The 13,028-nt window shown below is 34.8% G+C and overlaps 1 protein-coding gene across 1 annotated transcript; it reads left to right on the top strand.

The window, feature by feature from the left end:
- Positions 1-5,399: 5,399 nt before the first annotated feature.
- On the top strand, positions 5,400-12,022 carry LOC127870743 (cell division control protein 42 homolog). Its single transcript, XM_052413182.1, has 3 exons — positions 5,400-6,042; positions 7,164-7,222; positions 10,868-12,022. Exons 1-3 carry the CDS (start codon positions 5,892-5,894, stop codon positions 11,240-11,242), a joined length of 585 nt encoding a protein of 194 aa, XP_052269142.1. The 5' UTR covers positions 5,400-5,891; the 3' UTR covers positions 11,243-12,022.
- The last annotated feature ends 1,006 nt before the right edge of the window (positions 12,023-13,028 follow it).

Here is a 13,028-nt window from a genome sequence, read left to right as displayed (position 1 = left end):
TTCGCGGAAAGTCGCGCGACAGATGAAACCCTGATAGTTTCTTTACATTAAACGAAGCGGGGGTCCCTAATGGGTTTCCATTAAGGTGAAATATGCTGTTCAATTTGTCATATGAGCTAAACGTTGTGCTGTATTGTTACCGAACACACAAACATCAGGTGTTATTGTCATTGCGAACTATTTGTCACCAAAACAGCAAGAAAAATAATTTGATAATTCCACGAATATTGCATGAACTAATTAAATGTATTAACAAATAGTTGTAAAAGCCATCCTAAACTATTAATTTAATGAATGTGTATAGCTCGTTTTCCAAATTGCAGTATCGCATAGTGCATGATAACAATTATCATTCCATGAATATTCAGCAAGGACAGTCATTTTCCGCAAACCCAGGGTTGTTTGTGCCTCAACATGATCGCAATATCTCAATAAAGTCAGATAATGTAAACTGAATTGCTGAACGAGCCAACAGCGAGTACAAAAAAATGTCAAGGCAAGGCCGACATGACCCTAGTCGATTATCTTAAAGATATTTATTTTCACACAGATTTGACAGATGTTAAGATTGTCATGAAATGTCTTTATTGAGAGAATTAAACATCTAAGTTTTAAAACAAAATAAAAAATTTAAGTAAAACAAATAGAATTACCGGGATTCGAATCCACGTCCTTTTTTTTTTTAAATCGCCATAACTTCTCGGCCATCAAGACTATTTTACTTTTCTATTCAGTTTAAATATACGTAATTTAAGTGATCTAAAGCATGCCACAAAACTACTGCGACATAAGTCCCCAAAATTATTCAAACTTTGCATGCTTGAAACGCTATATAATTTTACAAACGTATAATGTTGATACCGCCTTATACCTTCCTCTACCAGGGCCGTGCGGGAGAGCAAGAGCCGTTAACAATAAACCTGTTGGAGGGATGGTAGGCTCTCCTAACTGTTGTTTGATATGAGCTAAGTTATGGCAAATGCATGTACATTGTGAATATAGAGTGATAATTTTGTGTTTGTCTACTTATATAAAAAAATTGTCTACGTCAATATACTTAATTGTTTTACAATAGGGTTTTAAAAATGTATCGATTGCAATTCGTACACGTTTTGAAACGTAAGTGGTGTTGCGAAGAACATTAGTTTTAGGAATTGCTGCCTGGTTAATCGAAATGGTGCTTTACCAGAGTTACAATGAACTATCTGTGAAAAATGACAGGAGCATTTTTTTCTTATTAACAGTGTTTATTTTATTTCAGTAAATTTCAGTCTTCGAAAAACAACTGTTTTATATCGGCAAAAGACAGACTGTGTCCCTTGCCTATCCTATATGTTGTCATCAATATTTTAAACCCAAATGGGAACCTTTTTATGTATTTGCCAGTTACAAAAATAAACTTACTACATTAAAAGTATAAATTAAATAAATTTCATCAGAGAGCTTAAAGTATTGTTTTACTTAAATAAATTGGATTTTTTTTTGTTTAGGGCAGTGTCGGGTTCATGTCGTGTTTCTGTACATCGGTAATAATAAATCACACTTACAGCCAATTTGAGAAGAGATAACAATTCACTTGATTAAGGAGTGTATGACTAGATTCGTGTATGCATGTATCTTCATTAAGGCCACTTCTCGTAGATTATATCAATACTAATTTATTTATAGTAGCATTGTGTTATTCCTCAACGTGACGTTTACTTTTTGTTTTTACTTAGAACCATTACATAAATACATGAAAAGCACGGAGCAAATATTATTCATGGTTAGCGGTTAGCTCGCCTTTATATTATAAATCTATTAAACTTCAACATGGTTTGCATTTTTTCAATGGATTCAACCCTTTCGGGACACGCCCTTCTATTTTAGCTAGTGAAGCTTCCGTATTTAGTGTGCTATCATTCGGTATATCATCGCTTGTGAACACCAATAAGGCTGTGTTCGACCTCTTCAATGTTTTCTCGGTATTTAAGAACAGTAAGTGAGTGAATTTCTTGTTAATGGTTCAAGATTTGTTCCATGTATTCTTTTTTAAAGTCACACTTAACACAAATGACCTATAATATGTATCGTGTTTTTAAAACGTTTTCTAGTTGATAATGTTTTCAACGTCTATTTAACTGGCGTTTAATCGCTGAAAACGTTAGAAGTTGACGTTTGACAACAACACAATCATTTTTGACGACACTTTTTTGTTCTTGGCGAACTCTCTATGGTATAATAACAGGTTACAGTTTTACATGCACTGTTTCCATGGTTGGCTGTTTTTTGTTCTTGAATACTTATCGAATCGTAAAAATAAAGGCATGACATAAAATATTATTACGTTCAAGATCTTTGATATGTAGAATAGTATGTATGTGTTCTATTTACAAATATTTCATGAAATACCCTAAAATTACATGTGGAAACAACCACATGTACTAACGTTATTCACATAGGAAAAAACACTTGTAATTTACTTGTATATATATACATTTACAAGCATGTAAATGTGTCATTAAATACCGAATTGTTAAAAGAGATCATAGCTATTATAAAATAGCTGAGTTATCCTCACTAGTTTCATTTTTCGGAGAAAGTTCTATTGTAATTTATATCTGCATTTGTTTTCTTGATATTTCACTCAAACAGAAAGAGTCACCATCAGTACTATATCAAGCTTTTTCTTAAAAACTGACGAACAGGCATATATTGAGATGTGCGTTTCTTCGGCTAATTAAAAGACAGTTTCCGGGCCCATGGTAGAGTTACTGACAATAAATTAAGTTTCCAGTAAGTAAAACGTGTTTCATACATGATTAATATAATAATTAAAAGTTCATTTTCAGGTTTTAGTAACTGAAAAATATTTAAAGGTTTTGGGTATCGTGTTTTTGACATATTCCACATTATAATTCAACGTCAAATGTCCTTCGCCTTTGTGTTTTTTATAAGAAAAAGTAATTCAGTAAATCATATGATACTCTGGTGTATATCAACAATATTTGAAATGCGATCGTTAAATGTCGTATGAGACAATTCTAGACAAAGCATTACGTAGACAGCTGGAGACAGTGTTTCAAATGTGAATTATATTTATTCTTTATTATTTTACTGAGACAGATTTTCTATTAGACTACATTCAACAGCTGATGAAGCTAATTTCACTCACAGCTGATGAAGCTAATTTCACTCACACTGGTTTTAACATGTCTTTTTCCCTGTATTCTTGGAAAACAAAATACAGATCGTGATATATCATAACAAAAAGATCTAACCACTTACCAGTTCTTGCAATCCAATTAATGGAGTATTGCCTTACTTGTTTTAATGATAAAGTACATTTATCATATTTACTGACATACTTTTAATGAAATATCATAAACACTATTATTGACTTTCTAACAAATAAAATATAGTTTAATAGTAAAAAATTAATTCAACCGGTTTGCTGTTAAGACAAACATTAAAAATTGTAGCCAATGATGTTCATGATTACTTTGAATTTCGTATATTGACTAATGTTTAGTCTATTTTAGAATAAAATGACAAGTTTTCTCGCTAACTGTTCAATATCATTAATGAATTTTAAAGTAAGATATTGAAACGCATTATCATTTAAAACTCGAATGAGAAAAAAAGATAACACTTGTAAAAACTTTTTTACCTCATTTTTTTGGAATATTAATGTCAGTAACAACATAACGTTAAACAACGTAACACATATACTGGTACGCGACAGGAAGTTAGATTCAATGCTTCGCTAGCAGACATTTACTCTCGAGCACGCAATAGACATAAAAGCAGATTGGTTTCGTTCCGTGTTAGACTTATTTTATTTCACTATTAGTCGCGGAACCTGTTACTATAGCGTGTTATATTTGTAAAACTGTTTGCAGTTTATGTCCGCTCGTGAAATAAATGATCAAAATACGCGCACAATCCACAAATATCGTTGATATCACCTCAGATACGGAAGTGATCAATGCACATCGTAAATATTTATGGAAGCACAGCGGTTAATTACTTTTACCAAAGTCGGGGGTTTGTATACATCCGAAAATGCATGTTTCCAATATTTGAGCATGGATCACCTGAAGATCGTATCTTTGATAAAATGGAAGTAAATCATCGGATAACCTGCATCAATCACATATTTAAACTTTGACCCCCCCCCAAGTTTGAAAATGAACTTTGAGCTACGGACACAGTTCGTTTGCAACACACAATATACCCACTGGTAATATGTAATTGCTTTCTGAATTATGAGTTTAAGTTACAGTCTGGACTATGTAATTCCTTATGTCAAATTGCTAATTCCAAACTTATACTCATCTCCTCGTGCTGAAAAGTGTGCCAAGTTATTTAAAATTGTAGTCCGATAAATTTATGACGAATTAAAAGTCCTGGACAAAATGTAGTATGCCTTAATTGGCAGATTGGCAGTGTCAAAACTTCCCTTTTACCGTTGATCTGGGATCATTGGTCTTACGCCAGACAAATTGTCTGCAAATGGTAAACAATAGTAATTGTTTTTATTGCATTTGCATGACGAACGATGAAGTCAGGACAGCGCCTACCGACGGACTGACGATCATTGAGACAGCTATATCGAGCTAACTGCAAATGGGCTAGACAAAAACAAGCAGTATGAACATCATTATATTTTTTATGAATCTATATCATCTATGTGTAAGCACATGCTCTTTCAAATGATATTTAAATATATGTGTCATATGATGTGAGTTCAAACAATATCGAAACCACGAACTGTTAGCAGTACATGTGATATATTATGATTGTGGTGTGGTTAAGCTATTTAAGTCGTGGCATGTTATAACCGAGATATACAACCAGACAAGCGTTTGCCACATGAGTGATTACGACATGTGATTTTGCACATACGGCCATATACATGTATACACGTCCATATTGAAAATAACCTATTAATTTCATTATGCCTATTTTATTTTATTGATAAAATAATTATTTTATTGATATGTTGCACGCATGAGTTTAAATACCAAATCACTGAATGCAGTAGCAATAGTTAGTGAAGATGGTGGTGATGGTGGTGATAGAATTTAGAGGGAAAAGGAAGAGAAAAAGAGACAACTGTGTTCAATAGTACTTAAGTAAGATAATACCTAAATTTATCAACAATTTTCCTTCTAGATTGTGTATCCGACTTAAAGTATGTAAACTTTGAAAGGGAACGAGGCCTTTCAGAGAACGCTATCAAAACGTGATGTACGTCAATGATTTTTCAAAATACACTTAACATACTTTCGTTTCATATGACTCTGCTGATAACTTTTATCTGTACAGGATTCGCCTCAAACAATCCTCTCGCCCGCCTCTCGCTATTGGCTACTAAACGAGGCTATAAACAGGCTGTATATAAGGCTAGGTTGTTCATAACTGATTTCTGATTACTGTCACTATCGAGTAAGCGTTGATTCAGTAGAGTTACCTGTATTTGTTCATATGATTTACTTCATGTGAAAACTTGCAGATGACATTTGCTGTGAATTAGAAGCAGTGCGGTTAATTTAAGAGTTTAACCCTTACTGTTTTACGTACGTGCGCCTTGCAATCGATCAGGGTCACACATGTGAAAGATCTGAACTTATTTTAAGTCGTATGTGTTGATGACAATCCCAGATTTGAACAGTTCGTATTTAAGGAATTTCGCTTGCAACAAACTAATATTTGGCGCGCCGTATCAGCATATTTACGATTCAATGCAAATCAATAAATTGCATTGGGATACATCTTTGAGTGACGTCAAAAAGAAACAATATAAAGAAACAACTCTTAATAGATTTACGTGTACAACGTGATTTTTTCTGGACATACAAACACAAGTTTAGAAAGCTGACATTTTTGTGCGCATGCGTATTTAAGAAATGGTCATGAAGAGTCATATGAACTCCAGCGTTGTTCCGTGCACCTTGGTCGGCGACGGTATGGTCGGGAAGACGTCCCTGGCGCTAGCGTTCACGAACAATCAGACCCCGGACGAAAACTACGTGGCCACAGTGTTTGACAACTATGCAGGTACGTACATGAAAACGTGATTTTTCTCCCCTAACCTCTCTTGTCAGTTAAAGCAATATGATTCAATCAGACTCCAAACTAAAGTGCGGCACTTACTCGCACAAATGTGCGTTCTCGTGACTCTCTTTTAAAAACATGCACGATGGTTTTAATTGAGCTGTTTTTATTAATGATTAATGAATATTTTAGACTTGGAATAAGCCAACCTCATAATACCATGCCCTCAAATAAACACGTTATTACAGCACACTAGTGTATCAACAAATAATGCATGGGTAACTTAAAGCCGGAATGCGAGATACGTTTGTTAACATGCTAAATAAGGACACCATCTGGTTTCAAGCAGCGACTTAGACACAAAAATATAGGTAAAATACCTCGGAAAATAATAAAATATAATCATTACAGCAGATCTCCCTGTACCATATTCAATACGACATGGGTTCTCATGGAAACAATGCCGCTTATAACGAGCAGACGCAACCGCAAGCAGTACAGGAACATACTGCTGCAGAAACTGAACGTCTAAATAGATTGGTTCCTATGGAGATCAATATCATGTTTCGCTTTAACGGAAATATAAAAATAAAAATGAAACACAAAGGAGGAAAATTTAAAAGACTATTCTTCGTCTATCTGAATTTCTATTATCAAAAGGTATCTAGGTTTCGGCAGCAATTGTCGATCATAGGGGGAAACATAAGATGTCTTGCACATTAACCCGCTCGGATTTTCCCAAAGATTAAATGTCCAGGATACGGTTCTTTGGTGATGTTCATTTAAACAAACTTAACTGGGCAATAGCGCCAGGATTTACATAATTCTCAAAAGCAACATGTCAAAAGTACTTCGCAGTACTCTTCCGATAAAAATCGGCACATTTCACCCGCCCATTTCCCAGAACAACATTACTTGGAAACAGTAATGAATATTAATGCTCCAATGAAACCCCAGGGACACCTGCGGTGTAATTATATGCACAATTTTATAGCAAACGATATCACTAGTGTAAAAAGAACTTATTTTACTACGATAATGTTTAAGGTGATAGGTAGAAAAACTGATGGTGCTTCATAATTGATGCATTGACCAATCAATTTGTAGTGTTTGTTTCGTTGCAGGCAACGTGTCCGTACATGGGGAGCAGTACACTATCAGTATCTTCGATTCACCAGGCCAGGTACTTACAAACCTTCTTTAGTTTTCAAATTAAATCACTTATACCTCAGTAATTCTTTCATTCGTTCCCCATACCTTCTTTAAAAGTCTAAGAGCGTTGCAAGCCCTGGCTTTTATAAGTGTACAATTCTTATTTGAGAACTTGAATGCAGACCGCTGGTTTGCAAATGTATGAGCCCCGTTCTGGGAAAACTGGGCTTAATACATGTACGTAAAGTGTCGTCCCAGATTAGCCTGTGAAGTCCGCACATAAATGGTATTTTTTGTTTCAAGGAAGTTTCATCTTACCAAAAATCCAGTTTAGGCGGAAAGTGTCGTCCCTAGTAGGCCTGTACGGACTTCACAGGCTAATCTTTGACGACACCAAACGCACATGCATTAAGCCTCGTTTCCCAGTTATCGGATCACATGCATTTGAAGCATACGTTCCCTACCTTCCTTGATAATCTAAGACTGTTGCAATCAGTACTCTTTGCCTTCGTGGAATTAATATCACATCAGAAACTGGATATACAGACAACTGATAAAATAACTGCATGTGTAGTGTTTTTATAATTTATCTTGTACCATGTTTGATGTTTGTACAACTTGATTGAGTGTGTGATGAGCCGACTGACATGTTGAATAATTGATTTATTGATTTGGTCACGTGTTCACTTATTAAATATTTGCATTATATTGACACAGGAACAAACGCATATAATGCATTCAAGAACGTGAGCTTTCGGTCTTTAATTATTCATTATACGCGGAAGTTAATCGAGTAATTGATGTTAATTATTTCGCAGAAATGCAACTTTATTTTAATTAAAAAAAAATAAGTCACAGACACTGCCACACGACGCATGCTTGAGCATAGACAAATCAAAATATATATTCCACAGTTGACAAAAAAGAAAAAGATCGCAATTCTGTCAAAACTCGTTACAACCATAATTCCTTTCTAAACAATTATCTACAAATTAAGCTCTTTCAGCTCTGAAATTTTTTGCGCAGTTAACAAAGAAATTGAAGAGTTTAAAACACAATATTTTGGAACTATATGTTTCATCATTAAAACAAACACAGACAAAGTGCCATTATTCTGTCAGAACTTGTCGCAGGCTAAACTGCTATCAATTAAATCATCTGCATATTAAGGTATTTCAAATGTGCAGGATCACTCCAGATATTGAAGGGGAATTAACTGACGACTATGTGTTATATGTTGACTGTAAAAAGACAGACACATGGCCATTATTCTGCCATAATTCATCGCTGCCCACATATTCTCTTGACGATCATTTACATATTACGGTCATTCAGCTGTGAACGTTTAAGCGAGATCTACCAAGTACATAAAGAGTAGTTCAAAACATAAGATTCTGGACGTGCGGACGTACGGACGGACGAACAAGTACAATAATTTCTGCATCCCAGTCAGTGGGCTCATAAAGATTAAACACATTAACCATCAATCGCTGTTTTTAACATGTTTTGACAGCGTCAGTTTTATGACACATTTAGTATTCAAACAGACGTATATGACATTATTACAACACCTACAGACTGAAATAAATTGTATGAATACCCGTACGATACATAATATCAAAATAAATCAAGGCCATTTTATGTTTTGGTGAAATAAACGTGCCCAAAGTAGTACAAAATAGTAAACATGACAACCGCATAAACGATACTTTCGAAGGGGGACACGGTTGGTTTGTAATGAAAACAACAATGACATTGCAAAAATGCTTTGGTTTGAATAATATATGGTGGGTGAAACGGTTTAAGTATACATTAAAGTGAAAACTGAACGAATCATAAATTTTTATTGATGGTTACTATCAAAATAATATCTTAAAAGTAAGACTGCGGTAATATACTTTTGAATCAAGAGTATGCGTTTAACATGGTTAACATAAACGAAACGATCAACAATGATATTTTACACTTGCAATTAAATAGGTCTATAAAACATAACAACTTGTTAACCGATTGAAACCAATTCAGTTTTATTTAAAGAACAATCTACTTAAACAATCTACTTATTAGGCAGGATACCAAAACACACTTCATACATCTAACTTTCAAAACCCACAATCACAAATATATAAATATATAAGGTAGAATTTATTTGCTGTACCGCATGGGAAATTATTACCTAATGAAAGTCATTATAAATTACCGTGCAAAACAAGTCCTCGAATCTCCGTACCGAGAATCGCCTTACAGACGCAACTTAATTCGGTCACGCGTTTCCTCTTGGATTACATTCCTCCAGGGGCAAAGTTCTACTAAATCTGGAAGTAAACACATCGATTCCAGTAGAAAATTGAGCGCTCGCTTTTCCCCTCTGAGAGCATAACCATCGTGTCATCAGGATTTATGACAAGCAAACTTTTCAAGGATGTCATAAAAGTTTCATTATGCTTTGAAAACGAAAATGCCGCTAATAAAGCAATGGTTAATAAACCAACTGATGCCACGGTTTTTAGCAAAGTGCCCGTAAACAGCTTCAAAATAACCATTTGGAATATAATGGAGCTACTTGGAACGCTCGTTACTTTTTCCGCGAATCTCTAAATTATTTGACCGAATTATACGAATATGATCTCCTGGTAATTAAACAATGCATTAATGCTAGGGTGTTGCTTTTTTATATATGGTTGCTATTTTTAACACAGGAAATGCAAATACGTAGTAGCAGTAAGGTACACATTTTGCTAACAGCAATTGTTATTATGACGTGCTTTCCTTATTTAACAAAGCAAAATACATTTGAACCAAGCGTCTGTTTTGCTTTTATTGCGTTGTGAACGGATACGGCGCACTATTAAAATACTTTTCAAACAAGGTTTATAAAAGGGTCTGGAATATCTGCGCAGCAAAATAAAGTAAATATATACATATAGGCGACACATTATTTGCAGGTTTAACTAATTACAAAATATAACGTTGTTTACAACACGATCGGGCTAAAATTAATCAGCTTGAAGGTCATGTGAGAATTGTTAAGTGACGATAGCAACTTTAAAATCGATATATGACAATTAAAGTCACATTAATTTAGCAATTTCATTAGCGTGTGATAGGTGTATCTGATAAGCGCATGACTGTTTCATGTGCCATCCTGTTTGATAAAAGTAATGTTAGTATTTATTATCTCTAAATTTTGATCGGCTAAAATGGTCCGCTTTCATTGATAGGAATTTTTGAAAAGATACAAGTATAGTTGGACTGAGATTAGATACGGATTATAATCTTGGATTTGACCGGTTTTAGAGTTTACAAGTCCCTGGTTCACTTGTATACTTGTATACTTGTGAGAAGACCAAATAGTTTATAGTTTATAGTACATATCCATTTTACGTTCGCCTTCCAGATATTCTATCAAAACCATCCCAATCAAATGTCGGTCTTCTAATATGTCAGTCGGCCCTTCAGTCACGTTTAGTATCATTATTCTTACATATTCTCACAATTCCCTCAATAACAGCTTCACAGTTGTTGATAAACGATGAACATAAAACGTGACATAGCAAATCTCATGGAGACAATCCACGTTTTGGGTTCATTATATGTTCATTATTAGTATATATGTATTGTATAATGAAAATAATATAAGTATTCGTTTTCAATTTAAAATAATAAATATTTTCAGCACGATTACCAGAGTGTTCGGGCGTACAGTTACCTGGACAGTGAAGTCATCATCGTCTGCTACAGCGTCGTCGACCGAGACACATTGGAGAATGTTCGGGACGTGTGGATTCCGGAAACCACAACGCAGACGAAACGGAAAAAGCCGATTATTCTTATTGGCTGTCAGACGGACATCCGGATTCCAAACAACGAGAGTCACGTGACATACGATGAAGGTTGCAACATTGCCAAGGCAATCGGAGCCGATGCCTTCATCGAATGTTCGTCTGCGTCGATGACAGGAATTTCAGATGTTTTTCAAACAGTTGTGAAAGTGGTCCTAAAGAGTCGGAAAAAGAAAAGCAACATTTTCAACCGACTTTTGCGGCGATGAACACAATGAGGTCACTACTCGATGTAAAACGAATGTTAAAAATGGCCGGATAATGTGAACGTGCAATTACCATAAAACTTTCCATATCTAATGTTGACGTCGTTTGATGATGAGATGCTTAGTTCTATGATTGCAATATGATATTTATAAAATAAACACTGAAATGAATGTAATTTTGACCCACGTTGCGCGAAAATTTCCATTATGACATATGCGGCCAGCGTGAGCAGTTATCAGGTGCTACGCGGTTTGTTATAAAGTCCGGTTTCGCGGTCTCATTAGGGGCAAAGGAGCTCATGATGAGACTGTGCGAGTTCTGGATTGGAGCTACACTGGTCGCATATGGAATGAAACCCATTTTTACAAGACGCGGGTCATTTAATTTGTTATCAAGATAGGAACAATCAAACATTTGTGTCTCCAACTAGATAATACATTAAAAAAGATATGTTATCAATAAACAGTTATGTGATCAATATATTCGTGTTTGTATCCATGCTCTAATGATATAGAGCCTTCATGTTGGAATTTGGGTAGCTCGAAGTCTTGTGTTCAAAGATATCAACTCACAGATTCATTTTTAGACTGAATCTGATCCTCATATTTTGGGCAGAGGAAGTGTTTTTGTTTATTTTTTCGCATCTGTCTTATATATATATTTATATAGTCGCTGTAAATAGCATTTCATTATTTCTTATAACATCTTTAACTGCTGGTCAGTAAATATGTGTGTTAATATAATTAAAATGTTAAAATAAACATACAATATCGAAATAAAAACTCGTTTTTGTTTCTGTTTTGTCTTGAAAGCATTAACTTATGCATTCAGACCGCAGCAAAGATGCATCTGTATCAACATTACATCCAGCAAACAATCAAGACAAACACTGAATTACCTGGTAAACGGAAAATCATGCCAAACACTGCATTGAACAAACAATGATGGCAATCTCTGATCCGAGCACATTCAGTTATTAGACAAATAAATGGTAATTAAATAATGTACTGTTTTATGACACTTTATGACAGAACAAATAACAAGTTATCTCCCATGTAAAAAAAGTAAATAAGTAGGTAATAGCTACAATATTTTCGTCGTGCATATTAACCCATTTATCCATAGCGTCTAGAAAAAAAGCCTTGACAAACAGCGTAGACCCTGATGAGACGCCGCAGATAGGGTATGAGAATACATCATTGAATACGTCTGAAATCGGCGACAAAATTCACATTTCGTGAAGCAAACTCGTGCAGAACGCATGGGCTTTTTGAACAAGAACACTGGTTTATTGAATAATTTAAATGTAATTTTAATGTATTTCACATTGCGATAGGCAGCATAAAAATCTGTCTTTTATGCACTCGTTGAAATTCTTAAGAAAAATTGTTTTAAAAAGGTATTTGGAATGCACCCTGATTGTGGTAATTAGATTTTAAATTCCTCCTTTCCCTAAATAACAAACAAGCCGGCTCAAGTGGGACTCACATGCCGGCTGTCCATTTATTAATAAATTGAGCCGCGTTCTGGGAAAACTGGGCTTAATGCATGTGCGTAAAGTGTCATCCCAGATTAGCCTGTGCGGACGGCACTTTCCGCTGTTATGGTAATTTTAGTTTCAATCAAGTCCCTCCTTACCAAAAATCAAGTTAAGTTCTCCTTCACAAATATATACATATAGTATGGAAGACTACATAGATATTGATATATCAAGCCAAACGGCGAAAGAAAGTTTCATACAAACCAATAGCTGTGTCTGACAAACAATCACTTTATAATCATACAAAT

This window comes from Dreissena polymorpha, chromosome 3 (assembly GCF_020536995.1).
Source record: "Dreissena polymorpha isolate Duluth1 chromosome 3, UMN_Dpol_1.0, whole genome shotgun sequence".
In the NCBI taxonomy this organism is placed as follows: domain Eukaryota; kingdom Metazoa; phylum Mollusca; class Bivalvia; order Myida; family Dreissenidae; genus Dreissena; species Dreissena polymorpha.
Note: the sequence above shows the minus strand (reverse complement) of the source record. Positions and strands in the feature narration are given on the sequence as shown.

What these genes read in the sequence shown, in the direction of transcription:
- LOC127870743 (XM_052413182.1), top strand. Translation starts at nt 5,892, where the DNA reads ATGGTCATGAAGAGTCATATGAACTCCAGCGTTGTTCCGTGCACCTTG. An exon ending in AGTGTTTGACAACTATGCAG is followed by an intron (nt 6,043 to 7,163) that starts GTACGTACATGA and finishes GTTTCGTTGCAG; the next exon opens with GCAACGTGTCCGTACATGGG. An exon ending in TCTTCGATTCACCAGGCCAG is followed by an intron (nt 7,223 to 10,867) that starts GTACTTACAAAC and finishes AAATATTTTCAG; the next exon opens with CACGATTACCAGAGTGTTCG.